We start from the raw sequence: 15,220 nt of genomic DNA, 5'->3' as shown, positions 1-15,220 counted from the left end.
GATGAAAATTTAGGAAATGCTTAGATAAAAAAGACATTTCTCATTACAAAAGCACTATATATTCATTTGCAGAAAAAAAATAACAGAGAAGCAAAAACCACTATGTGTAATATCGGCAGAGGTAACAAATTGTAACACCTTGGGGCTGTGTGTGTGTGTACATGCATACATTCCTGTTAGTAAAATCTTTAAGGTAAACAAACACGAACGATCTAGGGAAAAGGGGGATATGGATGGCCCTAGGACTCCAGAGAAGACTTATTCAATCAGGAAAGCTTGTTTATAATCTTGACAAACTTCAAAAACTGGTAAGAAAAACCAAACTTAAAAAAAAAAAAAAGAAAATCCTTACCATCACAGCTTTCAATGGTCTTCTAAAAAATACTAAACTTTTTTTTGTTTTATAACTCGATTTAGTATTTGAAAGGCACTCATTCATTTAACACACATTTAAGAGCCTCTGAGGTATTATCCCTGTTAGGTGCGAAAGAAATTATGAAACAGCCTCTGCCTCCCTGTAGCAAACAACCTATGAAAAGCTAATGAAAGTATTATATTACAGAGTAATTATGACCAGTACTAAGATGAAAGTTAATCACAAAACATGACACATTTGATGGGGATGTAAATCAAGGAAAACATCTTGGAAAAACTGACATCTGAACTTGAATTTTCTCAGCCTGGACAGAAGTTATACTGGAGGCAAGGGAGGGCAGGAAGATAAACATTTCAGTTAGTGGGCGGTATTAAGGAAAAAGCACAAGTTTGCAAGTCAAATCCTGAAAATCAGCCTCAGCTCTGCAACTTAATAGCTACTATTAATTGACCTTAAGGAAAAAAAGTCATTTACTTTTCTGACATCCGGCTCTACATCTGTAAAATGGTTGAAAAAGTTAATACCATCTTTGCCTACTTCACAGTACTGTTGTAAAGATAGCCGTTACCAACTACAAAATAACTTATAGTTTAAAGCAGTTCAAAAGTACTTTCTTTACATTTTATATGCCAGACAAAGGGGGATACTGTGTCATCAGACCCTTCAGTTAAGCTTGCTTCCCTGAACTCAGGTCATAATAGATCTGTTTAGCAACTTCCTGCTGTGGGAACAGTATTTAAGAAAAAACTCACAAATTGCCTGCAATCTCACCCTCAAACAATAGCAGAACCCTCGATCAATGATAAAGTACCAATGTACTTTATTATAAGCATGATGAAGTACTTAAAACTTTTTAAATTTCCATATATTTTTAAACTATATTTTGATTTTATATTTTCCAATATATCATCTCTGCTGTGAAAGATGATTTTTCTGCCATTCTCATACACTTTTGTGGTTCTCCATTATAAGTTGTATCAATCACACATACCATCACTTCAGTAATTTTTGTCGTGTGTGACATAACCCAGAAATTTTGATTACTCTCCAAATTTTCAAATACAGATTTTTTTAACATAGACTCCTTTCTCCAAAATCATATTTCCATTAAGATTCCATGCTAAAATTTAGGTTCTCTCTCCTTTAAGAAGAAAATGTTACACTGATGATGGCCATTTCCTGAAAATGCAGTGTAACCAACCGATTTGTTAGAGCCCAAACCAATATTAAATTAACTCAGTTCTGGATGATTTGGGCAGGGTGAATTCACAAGAATTTGCTTCTGCACAGTAGTATTCAATTCAAAAAATTTCACTTCATGAACTTTTAGGTTTCATAAATATTAAACGTGAGTATGTCAAGGGTCATAGGACACTGACTGAGATATATCTTCTTGCAAAGCTCTTTGAAATCAGATACCCTACCTGGCATAATGTTTGGTCCCCAACAAATCCTCAAAACTATCCTCACATTGTTTACTAAATGACTTAGACATCTGCTATATGTAAGCTACTTAAAGACAGGCTTTCAAAAATGATTCTTTGCAAAGTTAGTTGTTCTGAACTTAAAAAACATTCTACACATTTACACCAAAAAAACACACGGAGAGAAAAAAATTAGTTGTAAATTTATCTTATGTTACCATTCGAGGTTAAATATACTACTGTGTCTTAAGTACTGTGAAAACCTAACAAATGGCATTTATGTGATCATCTGTATTAGCTCTGTGGCTGGCAGGAAGACAATGCATGGAGTCCTGAATTTGTCCTTAAAACGTTACTAGAGGGAAAAGCGTAGTCGAGAAGAGGAAGAAACTAAGGAAAGAGCTCATTCGCATAGTAGGAGACTAAAAACCTTTGAGGAACTGACTCCTTCCCCTTTTATTTTCTGAGGGCTTAAGAACTCCCAGAGCCCCTTTGTGGGTCATGTAATTCAAGTTCTTTCAAAATTATTACAATGATTACACTTATAACTAGGTTGCTTATATTAATGCAAAAATTAGTGAAATTACTTACCTGGTGAAGTTATTAACTTGCTGTGATCTTGACATATTTATACTGTTCAGTTCTGGTACATTCAAATTGGATGACTGGTGTTTATTACTATGGCAATATGATTGATGTGCTTTATTTGATATTACACCATTACTACAGCTTTCAAAACCTGAGAAAAAGATACCACATGGAAACAGAAACAAACACTAATTTATTAATGAGGTTGTAAATAAGTCTCCACGTTCATTTTGTATTTAAGACTTCTAGAACGTAGGCAAGTCAATGGATGATGTAAATAGTAAACAGGTAATTTCTTTGAAAGGATACTAAGAATACTTAATTGGGAGATCTTAATTATTACTTCATCTAGCATTTATTGAAGGCTTAATTACAGATTTCATTTAATCCTCACAATCCCCCTAAAATGGCAATATGATCATTACCCCAACTTTACATATGAATACACTGAGGCTCAGAATTTGTCCAAGCCTGAAGTGACTGTATGATATTCAAGAGGAGTGCCTAAGAACAGACATGAGAATCATACTTGTGGTACAGAATAGAGATGTAAATAAACTGAGAGGAAGTAATGCAGAAAAGAGGATAAACTGAAGTGAGAAAAAGCAATGGTGTTACTTCATGAAAGGAAAAGCAACACTATCTGACTAGTTTAAGAATGTTAAATGTACAATGATAACATCTTGGGAAATGCAGAATTAAAGAGCTGGGTAAACAGAAGACTGCGAAGCATCACAAATAAATCTGTTGCTGGGCATGGTGGCTCACACCTATAAGCTCAGCAATTTGGCAGGCTGAGGCAGGAGGAGCACTTGAGGGCAGGAGTTTGAGACCAGCCTTAGAAACATTGCCAGACTCCTTCTCTTTAAAGAAAAAACAAAAACAAAACCACAAAACCTGTGACAAAAGTCAAGAAAGGGGAAGAGGTTTAATTAAGAGAACAGCCAAAGTCACAGACAGTAAGACTGGTGAGCCAAAAAATGGATGGGAGAAAATGAACTAGGCAGAGCTGACTTTTGCAAGAGGCTTGGTTGGGAAAGGTTGAGGGTAGGGAGGCAGGGGCAGCCCAGCTAGGTGTGGTAATCAGATATCACAGCCGGATTGCCTTTAAATTTATATTTTATTAAAACACACAATTACCTTTTCACACTATTAAATATCAATAATATAATTTCAATGACTACTCATTTTGAATGCTGACTTTCATTTATGAAGGTCTGCTAATAACCTACTCTCAGAAACAACTGTTCAAGTTACTTCCTGGTACTGAGAACATGTAAATCTGAACCTACAATTTTTCACTTTGAAAATCTTAAGTATACACATTTGCAACAGCTACAAAAGAAACATACAGATTTTAAAAAGGAAAAAGTTTCAAGATTATAAAGAGGAAAAATCTCAAAATAATGTCATTAGATAAAATCTCACCAGAAAAATGTGCAGTACTTCCTTTGCCTGATGCTAAATTGTGGATATTCATTCCATGGCTGGGGCTCATACTTGGACTACTAAAAGGTCGAGGACTAACAGGATAACTGTCTTGAGACTTTGGACTTCGGCCTCCCAAACATCGTACCTCACTATCTGTACCATTCACCATTTCTATAAACTGACGTACTCTACAGGAGAAAAGAAAAACATACTTAAGACATCATCTTCAAATGGCCTTTCGTTTACTTAATAGCAACAGATTTCTAAAATATTTTTTAAACTTTTATTTATCAGTCAGATTGGTCTTTAGATAGTAAGCTAAAAATATTAAATACAGTGTCCTATACTTTATTGGTTAGAATATTAGAATTTCCAGAAAAACAAGAGTATAATGCAATAGATATTACAATAATATTACCCCCTTTAATCAAGATTTACTAAATGGAAGTTTACCTATAAGAAGACATGAACGCCATTTTGTTTAGCTACAAGTAATTTAATCAAAATAACATTTGAACTTGGTAGTAGGTCCAATTATGCCTATGATCTTATGTATATATGATACATGTAAAATACAGCCTTTCTCCCTACCTGTCCCATTTCCAACGCCTTAACCAAAATGGTTCTTATTTAAACTTCTACTTACTCTAAAGCAAAACAATTCTGTCATTTGACTTACAAAGAATAAGTTGCTTAAAGAGTTGAAATCTGAAGCTCAATAACATCTAATTTTTAAAATAACAGATTCATAAAACCAATTAGAACTATCAAATCAGGATGGCTATTTTTTAAAAAGCAGTAAAACACAGAATTACCATATGATCCTGAAAATTCACTTCTAGGTATATAACCAAAAAAATCAAATGCAGGGACTTAGATATTTGTACACCTACACCATAGCAGAATTATTAATAATAGCCAAGAGGCAGAAGCAAACCAAGTGTCCATCAGTGGGTGAATGGATAAATAAAAAAATGCAGTATTATCCAAACAATGGAGTACAATTCAGCCTTCAATAGGAAGAAAATTGGCTAGGTGCGGTGGCTCATGCCTGTCATCTCAGCACTTTGGGAGGCCGAGGTGGGCGGATCATCTGAGGTCAGGAGTTTGAGACCAGCCTGGCCAACATGGTGAAAGCCCATCTCTATATTTAAAAAAAAAAAAAAAAAAAAAGAAGAAGAAAATTCTGATACATGCTACAATAAAGATGAACCTTAAGGCTATTACACTAACTAAAATAAGCCACTCACAAAGAACAAATACTCTGATTCCACTTATATGAGTAGTCATATTCATAGAGGTAAAATGTAGAATGGTGGTTTCCAGGGGCTAGTGGGGAGGAATGGATAGTTAGTGTTTAATAGAGAGTTTTGGTTTGGAAAGATGGAGAAGTTGTGGAGCACAATGTTGTGAATGTAAAAAATGGTTACATTTTATGTATATTTTAAATGCCACAGAGATTAAATGTAATTTACTTTTCAGCAGGGATAATAAGACACCAATCTTCTAAAGAAGATTTTCACATTTTTAAACATAAAAATAGAATGATAAGAGCAAATACATAGCAAAGGAAATCTTTTGCTTATGGTCCTTAACACAAAAGTATTTTTCATAACCTGTTATTTAAATGTACATTACGGTAGAAGCAACTCAGGATTGCAGCTCTCAGTGAAGGCGCAGAGGGTGAGTGCACGCGCATTTCTAGACGGATCTTTGTTGCCCACAGAATGGGGAAATTCCCAGGTGTAGGAGAGACACGGGAAGCCAGCGCAGCTGTTTTGGCTGGCGGCGCAGCGGCACTCCGCACAAAACGCACTGGTCTGGGTGCCCTGTTAAACCGGCAATTTGAGATTTGGGAGGGCAGATTAGCATATTGATGATTAAATGGGACTTGGACAGTGAGCCAGGCCAGAAGGTTCCTGGGAGCGATGTTTAAGCCAGCACAGTGGGTCGCTGCACGGGAAATCACACAGATCCCAGTGCCCTTTCAGCAGGCCACTGAAACACCTGGGAGAGAGTCACCCGTTCAACTTAAAGAAAAAAAACAAAAGGGCTCTGAGGCAGGGAGCCACGTGATCAGGCTCAGCAGGTCCCACCCCCACAGGGACAAACAAAACGGCGATTCAAAACACTCAGGGTTGAGAGTTTCACGGTGGGCACAGCTGAACCCAGGACGGTGCAGCTCGGTGGGGGAGGGGCATCCGCCATTACCGAGACATTCTGCCCCTACTGAGGTACTCTTCCATTGCTGACGCAGCCAGCCGTTACCAAGGCAACCCGCCATAACAGAGAGAGTCCACCAATACAGAGGCGGGCCACCATCACCACAGCAGTTCTAACCACACCTATCTAAGCAGGACTACAGGGAATTACACTCGGCAACAGCAAGGCAGAGCCCACGGCAACAGGGCAACCCCATGGCAGCAGGGAGGAGCCTCGGCAGGCAAATAGTGACTAAACTGCCTCCTAGCTGGGCAGGACAGTGCAACAGATACTCATAAATAAAGCCCTAACTCCCCAAAACAGAGCATCTGAGGGAAAAAAGGGGTTTTATGAGTTCTGCTGCAGCAGACTTAAACGTACCTGCCTAGCAGCCCTGAATGAACAACAGAGCTCACAGCTCAGCACCTGAGCTCCTATGAAGTACAGACCGTCTCCTCAAGCAGCTCCCTGACCCCCGTATATCCAAAGAGTCACCTCAAAAAGGACTATCAGACTGACATTTGGTGGACATCATTCTGGGACAAAGATAGCAGAAGAAGAAACTGGTAGCATCCCTCACTGTTCTGCAGCTGCTACAGGTGTACCCCAGGCAAGGAGGGCCTGGAGTGGACCTCAGCAGTCGTACAGCAGAGGGGCTAGACTGTTAGGAGGAAAACTAAGAAACAGAAATACTTCATCATCAATAATCTGGGCGTCCACTCAGAGACCCAATCAAAAAATCACAAACTACTCAGACGACAGGTGGAAAAATCCACAAAGATGGGGAGAAACCAGCACAAAAAGGAGGAAACCACCCGAAACCAGAACACCTCGCTTCCTACAAAGGACCAAAACTCATCACCAGCAAGGGAACAAAGCTGGATGGAGAATGAGTGTGATGAAATGACAGAATCAGACTTCAGAAGGTGGGTAATGAGAAACTTCCGTGAGCTAAAAGAACATGTTCTAAATCAATGCAAAGAAACTAAGAACCTTGAAAAAAGATTTGAGGAAATAATAACAAGAATGGACAACTGAGAGAGGAATCTGAATGAATTGAAGGAGCTAAAAAACACAACACGAGAACTTCGCGAAGCATGCACAAGTTTCAACAGCCGAATTGACCAAGCAGGAGAAAGGATATCAGAAGTCGAAGATCAACTCAATGAAATAAAACGAGAAGCCAAGATTAGAGAAAAGAGCACAAAAAGGAATGAACAAAGTCTCTGAAAAATGTGGGACTATGTGAAGAGACCTAATCTACGTTTGATAGGTGTACCAGAATGTGACGAAGAGAATGAATCCAAGCTGGAAAATACTCTTCAGGATATTATTCAGGAAAATTTCCCCAACCTAGCAAGGCAGGCCAATATCCAAGTCCAGGAAATACAGAGAACACAACAAAGATATTCCACAAGAAGAGGAACCCCAAGGCACATAATCATCAGATTCACCGGGGTTGAAATAAAAAAGAAAATTCTAAGGGCAGCCAGAGAGAAAGGTCGGGTCACCCACAAAGGGAAGCCCATCAGACTCACAGCATATCTCTCGGCAGAAACTCTACAGGCCAGAAGAGAGTGGGGGCCAATATTCAACATCCTTAAAGAAAAGAACTTTCAACCCAGAATTTCATATCCAGCCAAACTGAGCTTCAGAAGTGAAGGAAAACTAAAATCCTTTGCAAACAAGCAAGTACTCAGAGATTCTGTCACCACCAGGCCTGCTTTACAAGAGCTCCTGAAAGAGGCACTACACATAGAAAGGAACAACCAGTACCAGCCATTCCAAAAACATACCAAATGCTAAAGAGCAAAATGAAGAATCTGCATCAACTAACAGGCAAAACAGCCAGCTAGCATCAAAATGGCAGTATCAAATTCACACATAACAATATTAACCCTAAATGTAAATGGGCTAAATGCACCAATCAAAAGACACAGACTGGCAAATTGGATAAAAGGCCAAAACCCATCGGTGTGCTGTATCCAGGAAACCCATCTCACATGCAAGGATACACAAAGACTCAAAATAAAGGGATGGAGGAAGATTTACCAAGCAAATGGAGAGCAAAAAAAAGCTGGAGTTGCAATTCTCGTCTCTGATAAAATAGACTTTAAAGCAACAAAGATCAAAAGAGACAAAGAAGGCCATTACATAATGGTAAAAGGATCGATACAAGAAGAGCTAACGATCCTAAATATATACGGACCCAATAGAGGAGCACCCAGATATATAAGGCAAGTTCTTAACGACTTACAAAGAGACTTAGACTCCAACACAATAATAGTGGGAGACTTTAACACTCCACTGTCAATATTATCAACCAGACAGAAAATTAACAAGGATATCTAGGGCTTGAACTCAGACCTGGAACAAGCAAATCTGATAGACATTTACAGAACTCTCCACCCCAAATCCATAGAATATACATTCTTCTCAGCATCACATCACACCTACTCTAAAACTAACCACATAAAATTGGAAGTAAATCACTCCTCAGCAAATGCAAACCAACAGAAATCATAACAAACAGTCTCTCAGACCATAGTGCAATCAAGTTAGAACTCAGAATTCAGAAACTAACTCAGAACCACACAGCTTCATGGAAACTGAACTGGATCTTGAATGCTGATTGGATAAACAATGAAATGAAGGCAGAAATAAAGTTCTTTGAAACCAATGAGAACGAAGACACAACATGCCAGAATCTCTCGGACACATTTAAAGTGGTCTCTAGAGGAAAATATATAGCAATAAGTGCCCATATGAGAAGAGTGGAGAGATCCAAAATTGACACCCTATCGTCAAAACTGAAAGAGCTGGAGGAGCAAGATCAAAAAAACTCAAAACCTAGCAGAAGACAAGAAATAACTAAGATCAGAGCAGAACTGAAGGAGATAGAGACATGAAAAACCCTTCAAAAAATCAATAAATCCAAGAGCTGGTTTTTTGAGAAGATCAACAAAATAGACCACCAGCCAGACTGATAAAAAAGAAAAGAGAGGGCCGGGCGCGGTGGCTCAAGCCTGTAATCCCAGCACTTTGGGAGGCCGAGGCGGGTGGATCACGAGGTCAACAGATCGAGACCATCCTGGTCAACATGGTGAAACCCCGTCTCTACTAAAAATTACAAAAAGTTAGCTGGGCACGGTGGCGCGTGCCTGTAATCCCAGCTACTCAGGAGGCTGAGGCAGGAGAATTGCCTGAACCCAGGGGGCGGAGGTTGCGGTGAGCCGAGATTGCGCCATTGCACTCCAGCCTGGGTAACAAGAGCGAAACTCCGTCTCAAAAAAAAAAAAAAAAAAAAAAAAAAAGAGAACAACCAAATAGATGCAATAAAAAACAATAAAGGGGAAATCACCACAGATTCCATAGAAATTCAAACCATCATCAGAGAATATTACAAACAACTCTATGCACATAAACTAGTAAACCTGGAAGAAATGGATAAATTCCTGGACACCTGTGTCCTCCCAAGCCTAAACCAGGAGGAAGCTGAAACTATGAATAGACCAATAACAAGGTCTGAAGTTCAGGCAGCCAATAAGAGCCTACCACACAAAAAAGCCCAGGTCCAGATGGGTTCACAGCCAAATTCTACCAGACACAAAAGAGGAGCTGGTACCATTTCTTCTGAAACTATTCCAAATAATCCAAAAAGAGGGAATCCTTCCCAAATCATTTTATGAGACCAACATCATCCTGATACCAAAACCTGGCAGAGACTCAACAAGAAAAGAAAACTTCAGGCCAATATCCATGATGAACATAGATGCAAAAATCTTCAATAAAATACTGGCAAGCCGACTGCAACAGCACATCAAAAAGATTATCCATCATGATCAAGTAGGATTCATCCCGGGGATGCAAGGCTGGTTCAACATATGCTAGTCGTTTATAACGTAATTCACCACATAAACAGAACCAAAAACAAAACCACATGATTATCTCAATTGATGTAGAGAAGGCCGTTGACAAAATTCAACAGCCCTTTATGCTAAAAACCCTCAATAAACACAGTATCGATGGAATGTATCTCAAAATAATAAAAGCTATTTACGACAAACCAACAGCCAATATCATACTGAATGGGCGAAAACTGGAAGCATTCCCTTTGAAATCTGGCACTAGACAAGGATGCCCTCTCTCACCACTCCTATTCAATATAGTACTGGAAGTTCTAGCCAGAGCACTCAGGCAAGAAAAAGAAATAAAGGGTATTCAAATAGGAAAGGAGGAAGCCAAATTGTCTCTATTTGCAGATGACATGATAGTATATCTAGAAGACCCGATCACCTCAGCCGAAAATCTCCTGACACTGATAAGCAACTTCAGCAAAGTCTCAGGATATAAAATCAATGTGCAAAAATTACAAGCATTCCCATACACCAATAACAGACTTAAAGAGAGCCAAATCCAGAACGAACTGCCATTCACAATTGCTACAAAGAGAATAAAATACCTAGGAATACAACTTACAAGGAAAATAAGGGACCTCTTCAAGGAAAACTACAAACCACTGCTCAACAAAATAAGAGAGGACACAAACAGATGGAGAAACATTCCATGTTCATGGTTAGGAAGACTCAGTATCGTGAAAATGGCTATACTGCCCAAAGTAATTTCCAGATTAAATGCTATCCCCATCAAGCTACCACTGACTTTCTTCACAGAACTGGAAAAAAACACCTTGAACTTCATATGGAACCAAAAGAGAGCCCGCATAGCCAAGTCAATTCTAAGCAAAAAGAACATAGCGGGAGGCATCACACTACCGGGCTTCAAACTATACTACAAGGCGACAGTAATCAAAACAGCATGGTACTGGTACCAAAACAGAGATATAGACCAATGGAACAGAACAGAGGCATCAGAGGCAACACAGCATATCTACAACCATACAATCTTTGATAAACTTGACAAAAAAAAGCAATGGGGAAAGGATTCCCTGTTTAATAAATGGTGTTGGGAAAACTGGCTAGCCATGTGTAGAAAGCAGAAACTGGACCCCTTTCTGACACCTTAAACTAAAATTAACTCCAGATGGATTAAAGACTTAAACATAAGATGTGGCACCATAAAAACCCTAGAAGAAAATCTAGGCAAAGCCATTCAGGACATAGGAGTAGGCAAGGACTTCATGACCAAAACAAAAAAAGCATTGGCAACAAAAGCCAAAATAGACAAATTGGGACCTAATCAAACTCCACAGCTTCTGCACGGCAAAAGAAACAGTCACTAGAGTGAATCAGAAACCAACAGAATGGGAAAAAATTTTTGCAGTTTACCCATCTGACAAAGGGCTGATATCCAGAATTTACAAAGAACTCAAACAGATTTACAAGAAAAAACAAACAAGCCCATCCAAAAATGGGCAAAGGATATGAACAGACAATTTACAAAAGAAGACATACATAAGGCCAAGAAACATATGAAAAAATGCTCATCATCACTGGTCATTAGAGAGATGCAAATCAAAACCACATTGAGATACCATCTCACGCCTGTTAGAATGGCGATCATTAAAAAATCCTGGAGACAACAGATGCTGGAGAGGATGTGGAGAAATAGGAACACTTTTACACTGTTGGTGGGAGTGTAAATTAGTTCAACCATTGTGGAAGACAGTGTGGCGATTCCTCAAGGACTTAGAAATAGAAATTCCATTTGACCCAGCAATCCCATTACTGGGTATATATCCAAAGGACTATAAATCATTCTACTATAAGGACACATGCACACAAATGTTCATTGCAGCACTGTTTACAATAGCAAAGACCTGGAACCAACCCAAATGCCCACTGATGATAGACTGGACTGGGAAAATGTGGCACATATACACCATGGAATATATGCAGCAATCAAAAATGATGAGTTCGTGTCCTTTGTAGGGACATGGATGAATCTGGAGAACATCATTCTCAGCAAACTGACACAACAGAAAATGAAACAGCGCATATTCTCACTTATAGGCGGGTGATGAACAATGAGAACACATGGACACAGGGAAGGGAGTACTACACACTGGGGTCTATTGGGGGGAATAGGGGAGGGACAGTGGTGGGGGAGCTGGGGAGGGATAGCATGGGGAGAAATGCCAAATGTGGGTGAAGGGGTGAAGGCAGCAAAACACACTGCCATGTATGTACCTATGCAACTATCTTGCATGTTCTGCACATGTACCCCAAAACCTAAAATGCAATAAAAATAAGTAAATAAATAAATGTACATTACAAAATTACATATATTTGTAAAGGGGGAAAATTAAAATTACAAAAGCATGAAATATATCTTTTATTATATAAAATATGACAAATATTTATAACACATAACAAATATAGCATTTTATTATGCAAACTCACTTTAAGGTGAAAAGAAGATTAGGATTTCTTTCAAGTAAACTTGGGTATAACTGTTGTGTTGTTTCAATGGCTTCTCCCATTCTTCCTGCTAATACCAATTTCTGAATTCCTATTCAGTAATAGAAAGCAAACGATTAACTTTTACAAAGGTAGGTAAAACATAAACTTAGTGGATCCTCAGAAAAGGGAGTTAGTAAAAATCTGCAAATAAATTATGATTAATTTCTATTTCTTTTTCTAACATCATAGTTTCCATTAGGCAATCCAGGAAACATTTCAGACATACTAAAAAATTAGAAAAAAACATACTGTCACAAATTAAAAAAAAAAAATCACAAACACACAAGTAATATAATTAAAACACATATTATGCAATACTGAAGTTTCAAACACAGATTAAAAAGACTATGTTTTAAAGAGATAATAAAATGCTTTATCAAATATGACTTTCTGAACAAAAGACTAAAAAAATGCTAGCTTTTGAATAAGATTCCAATTTAACAGAGATTCACTGAGCATTCACTTGATCTGACCTTTTTTAAATTAGATGAGGATACAAAATGAGTTAAGTGATCTCTGTTCAACAGAGCTTATTAAAATAGTAGAAAAGGATAGCACACAATTAACTACAATACAATGTAATCAGTGCTATTACAGCGATTTGATCTATGAAACGGTTGTTTTCATCCACCTATTTCACCCATCTGTTTTGTTTTCATCCCCCTCTTGTCAAGTCATACCAACCCTGATGGAATACAGCACCAATTTTAGGATGGCTAACCATGGAACAGTTATGCTAACCTGCCATTGTTATTATAGGGCCTGTTTTATCTTTGGCCACACAGGCCAGCACTAGGATCTAAATAATAAATACGTATGATCAATACTATCTTATATTAGATAGCAACTTAAATTCAAAGATACTTACCTTTCTTTCACATATTATCTCCTCCAACTAATCAGAACTACTTATTTTTAAAAAATTTTAGTTTTTTTCTGAAAGTTTAAGAAAACATTCTTTTAAGAAAAAAATGGTAAAGACATTCCTTACGAAAATTTCTGCAAAATCTCTCTAGAATTAGAATTCTGACACAGACCTATGTGAATTTTTAAGGCTGATCTTCAAAAATGTCAGTGAAAATAAAATTCAGAGGCATCCATTTTAAATATACTTGAAATTATTTAAATTAAGAAAATAAAATTTCTAAAAATTAAAGCAACCCAATCTATAATCTGAAAACAAATGTTAGCATGCACCACAGTGTCCTTACTTTGTCTATTCTTAATGGAAGCTAATTCTTCTAGAACGGTCTGGTCTGTAGATCTGGCAAAGGCCTCTGCTGTGGCACAGTACCCATGGTGGACTAAATAAGATGAAACCATTCTTAAAATAAAACAGAAGAAACATACATCTTTTAGTGAAGAGAATACATGCTTCATACTACAATTTACATAAACAAGGTCTACTCTGGTGTTACAAAAACGAACCTATTTTCTTGAAACAAGGTGTTGTTAAGAACCTCACCTTTAAAGTAAGCTTTTGAAAAACATCATTTGTTGTATTCATGTAGTATTTTCAAAAAGATAACGGAAATCCCATATTGAGAGTACCCTCCTAAAATAAATATTACTTGAGAATCAAGGACATTAAGTGACCTTTTTTTTGATTCTTAGATTATCATTACCCCCAGTTCCCTTCCTATCCTATTATTCAGCCCTACTAACCGTAATTTTCATTTTGCTTTTATTATATGACTTATTCCAGTAATTGCTGGCATTCTGTAAAATAATCAACTTTAAAGTAAAAGATTAAATGTTAACGTTCCAAAGTTTGATAATTTTCTTTACATACCAGTTAAATAAGATGGGATCACAAAGTAAGTACAGAATACTAAGGTGAATCCAGAACAATGTCTATAAAGCCTAGTTAAAGGAAGAACCAGCCTTCTAGTCTAAATCAATTACTATGGTTTGCCCAAGAGATTTATCAAATATGATTTACATGTAAGTGACATATTTCCAAGACAATAATCTTTTTAAAAGGTACCAGGTAGTCAAAACATGTATCTACCACCCACAAAATGTGGTTAGAAAAACTGGTGATCCAACAATATTAACCCAAGTATCTGTTATCTCCAAACATTCAACTCTTAAACCTGCCTCCATCTGACACTACACAGGCTAGTTAGAAAATGGTGGGAAGCAGTGGTTCACCAGGAGGAGACTGAGGAGAAGTGGAGAGGAAGCAGGGAAAAAAGTCTAAGAAACAAATCTGCATCTTATTTTATCCAATTGTTCAAATTAATTTAAGAGGGAGGGGACCTTTTAGAATGGACTTCTCAAGAGTTCATGGTAAGTAACAATTCAGTGAAGAAGTGGGAGGATCCTGGCTGTAAGATTAAAATCAATGTTTTCTATGACCCTGCCATGACGCTCAGTGAGAGCATTAAAACAATGTGGCGCCAGAACAACCCAACCTAGAGCTTCAGCTCATGGTGACCATGGGATTCTGCATCAGGGTTGTCTGTTCTCTGAGCTGGACAGAAAAACGAGTGTTCAAGCTCTGTAATACAAATGATTGTAGTTCTAGGGAAGAAGTGTGCTTTCACAGTCATCATCATGTCTCTTAATCACTGCCTTTTCTAACAAAATACCCCCAAAATTTTATGACAATTTTAAAGTTAAGAATATTCAAAGCAATTATAAGGACATTTAAGATGACATGTGTTAGACCAATTGCATCTGAAAGTCTGCTATTTTCTTGGCTTGGATTATAATAGTGAAAAGGACTTTTTAAATTTAATGGTATTTATTAAAAATTTAAGTCTATACTTATA

At 37.6% G+C, this 15,220-nt stretch overlaps 1 protein-coding gene across 3 annotated transcripts in view; it reads right to left on the bottom strand.

Moving 5' to 3' along the window:
• Positions 1-15,220, bottom strand: part of RANBP9 (RAN binding protein 9) — a 173,388-nt gene that overhangs the window by 11,375 nt on the left and 146,793 nt on the right. For all 3 annotated transcript variants that reach the window (XM_078368328.1, XM_078368329.1, XM_035294871.3), the window contains 4 exons: positions 13,655-13,767; positions 12,384-12,492; positions 3,817-4,007; positions 2,392-2,539 (listed from right to left, as the gene is read on the bottom strand). In XM_078368328.1, the coding sequence (XP_078224454.1) occupies positions 2,392-2,539; positions 3,817-4,007; positions 12,384-12,492; positions 13,655-13,767 (561 nt within the window). The remainder of the gene's footprint in view (positions 1-2,391; positions 2,540-3,816; positions 4,008-12,383; positions 12,493-13,654; positions 13,768-15,220) is intronic.

The sequence above is a fragment of the Callithrix jacchus genome, chromosome 4 (assembly GCF_049354715.1).
Source record: "Callithrix jacchus isolate 240 chromosome 4, calJac240_pri, whole genome shotgun sequence".
Taxonomy (NCBI): Eukaryota; Metazoa; Chordata; class Mammalia; order Primates; family Cebidae; genus Callithrix; species Callithrix jacchus.
The sequence above is the reverse complement of the archived record's forward strand: the minus strand, read 5'-3'. Positions and strand labels throughout refer to the sequence as shown.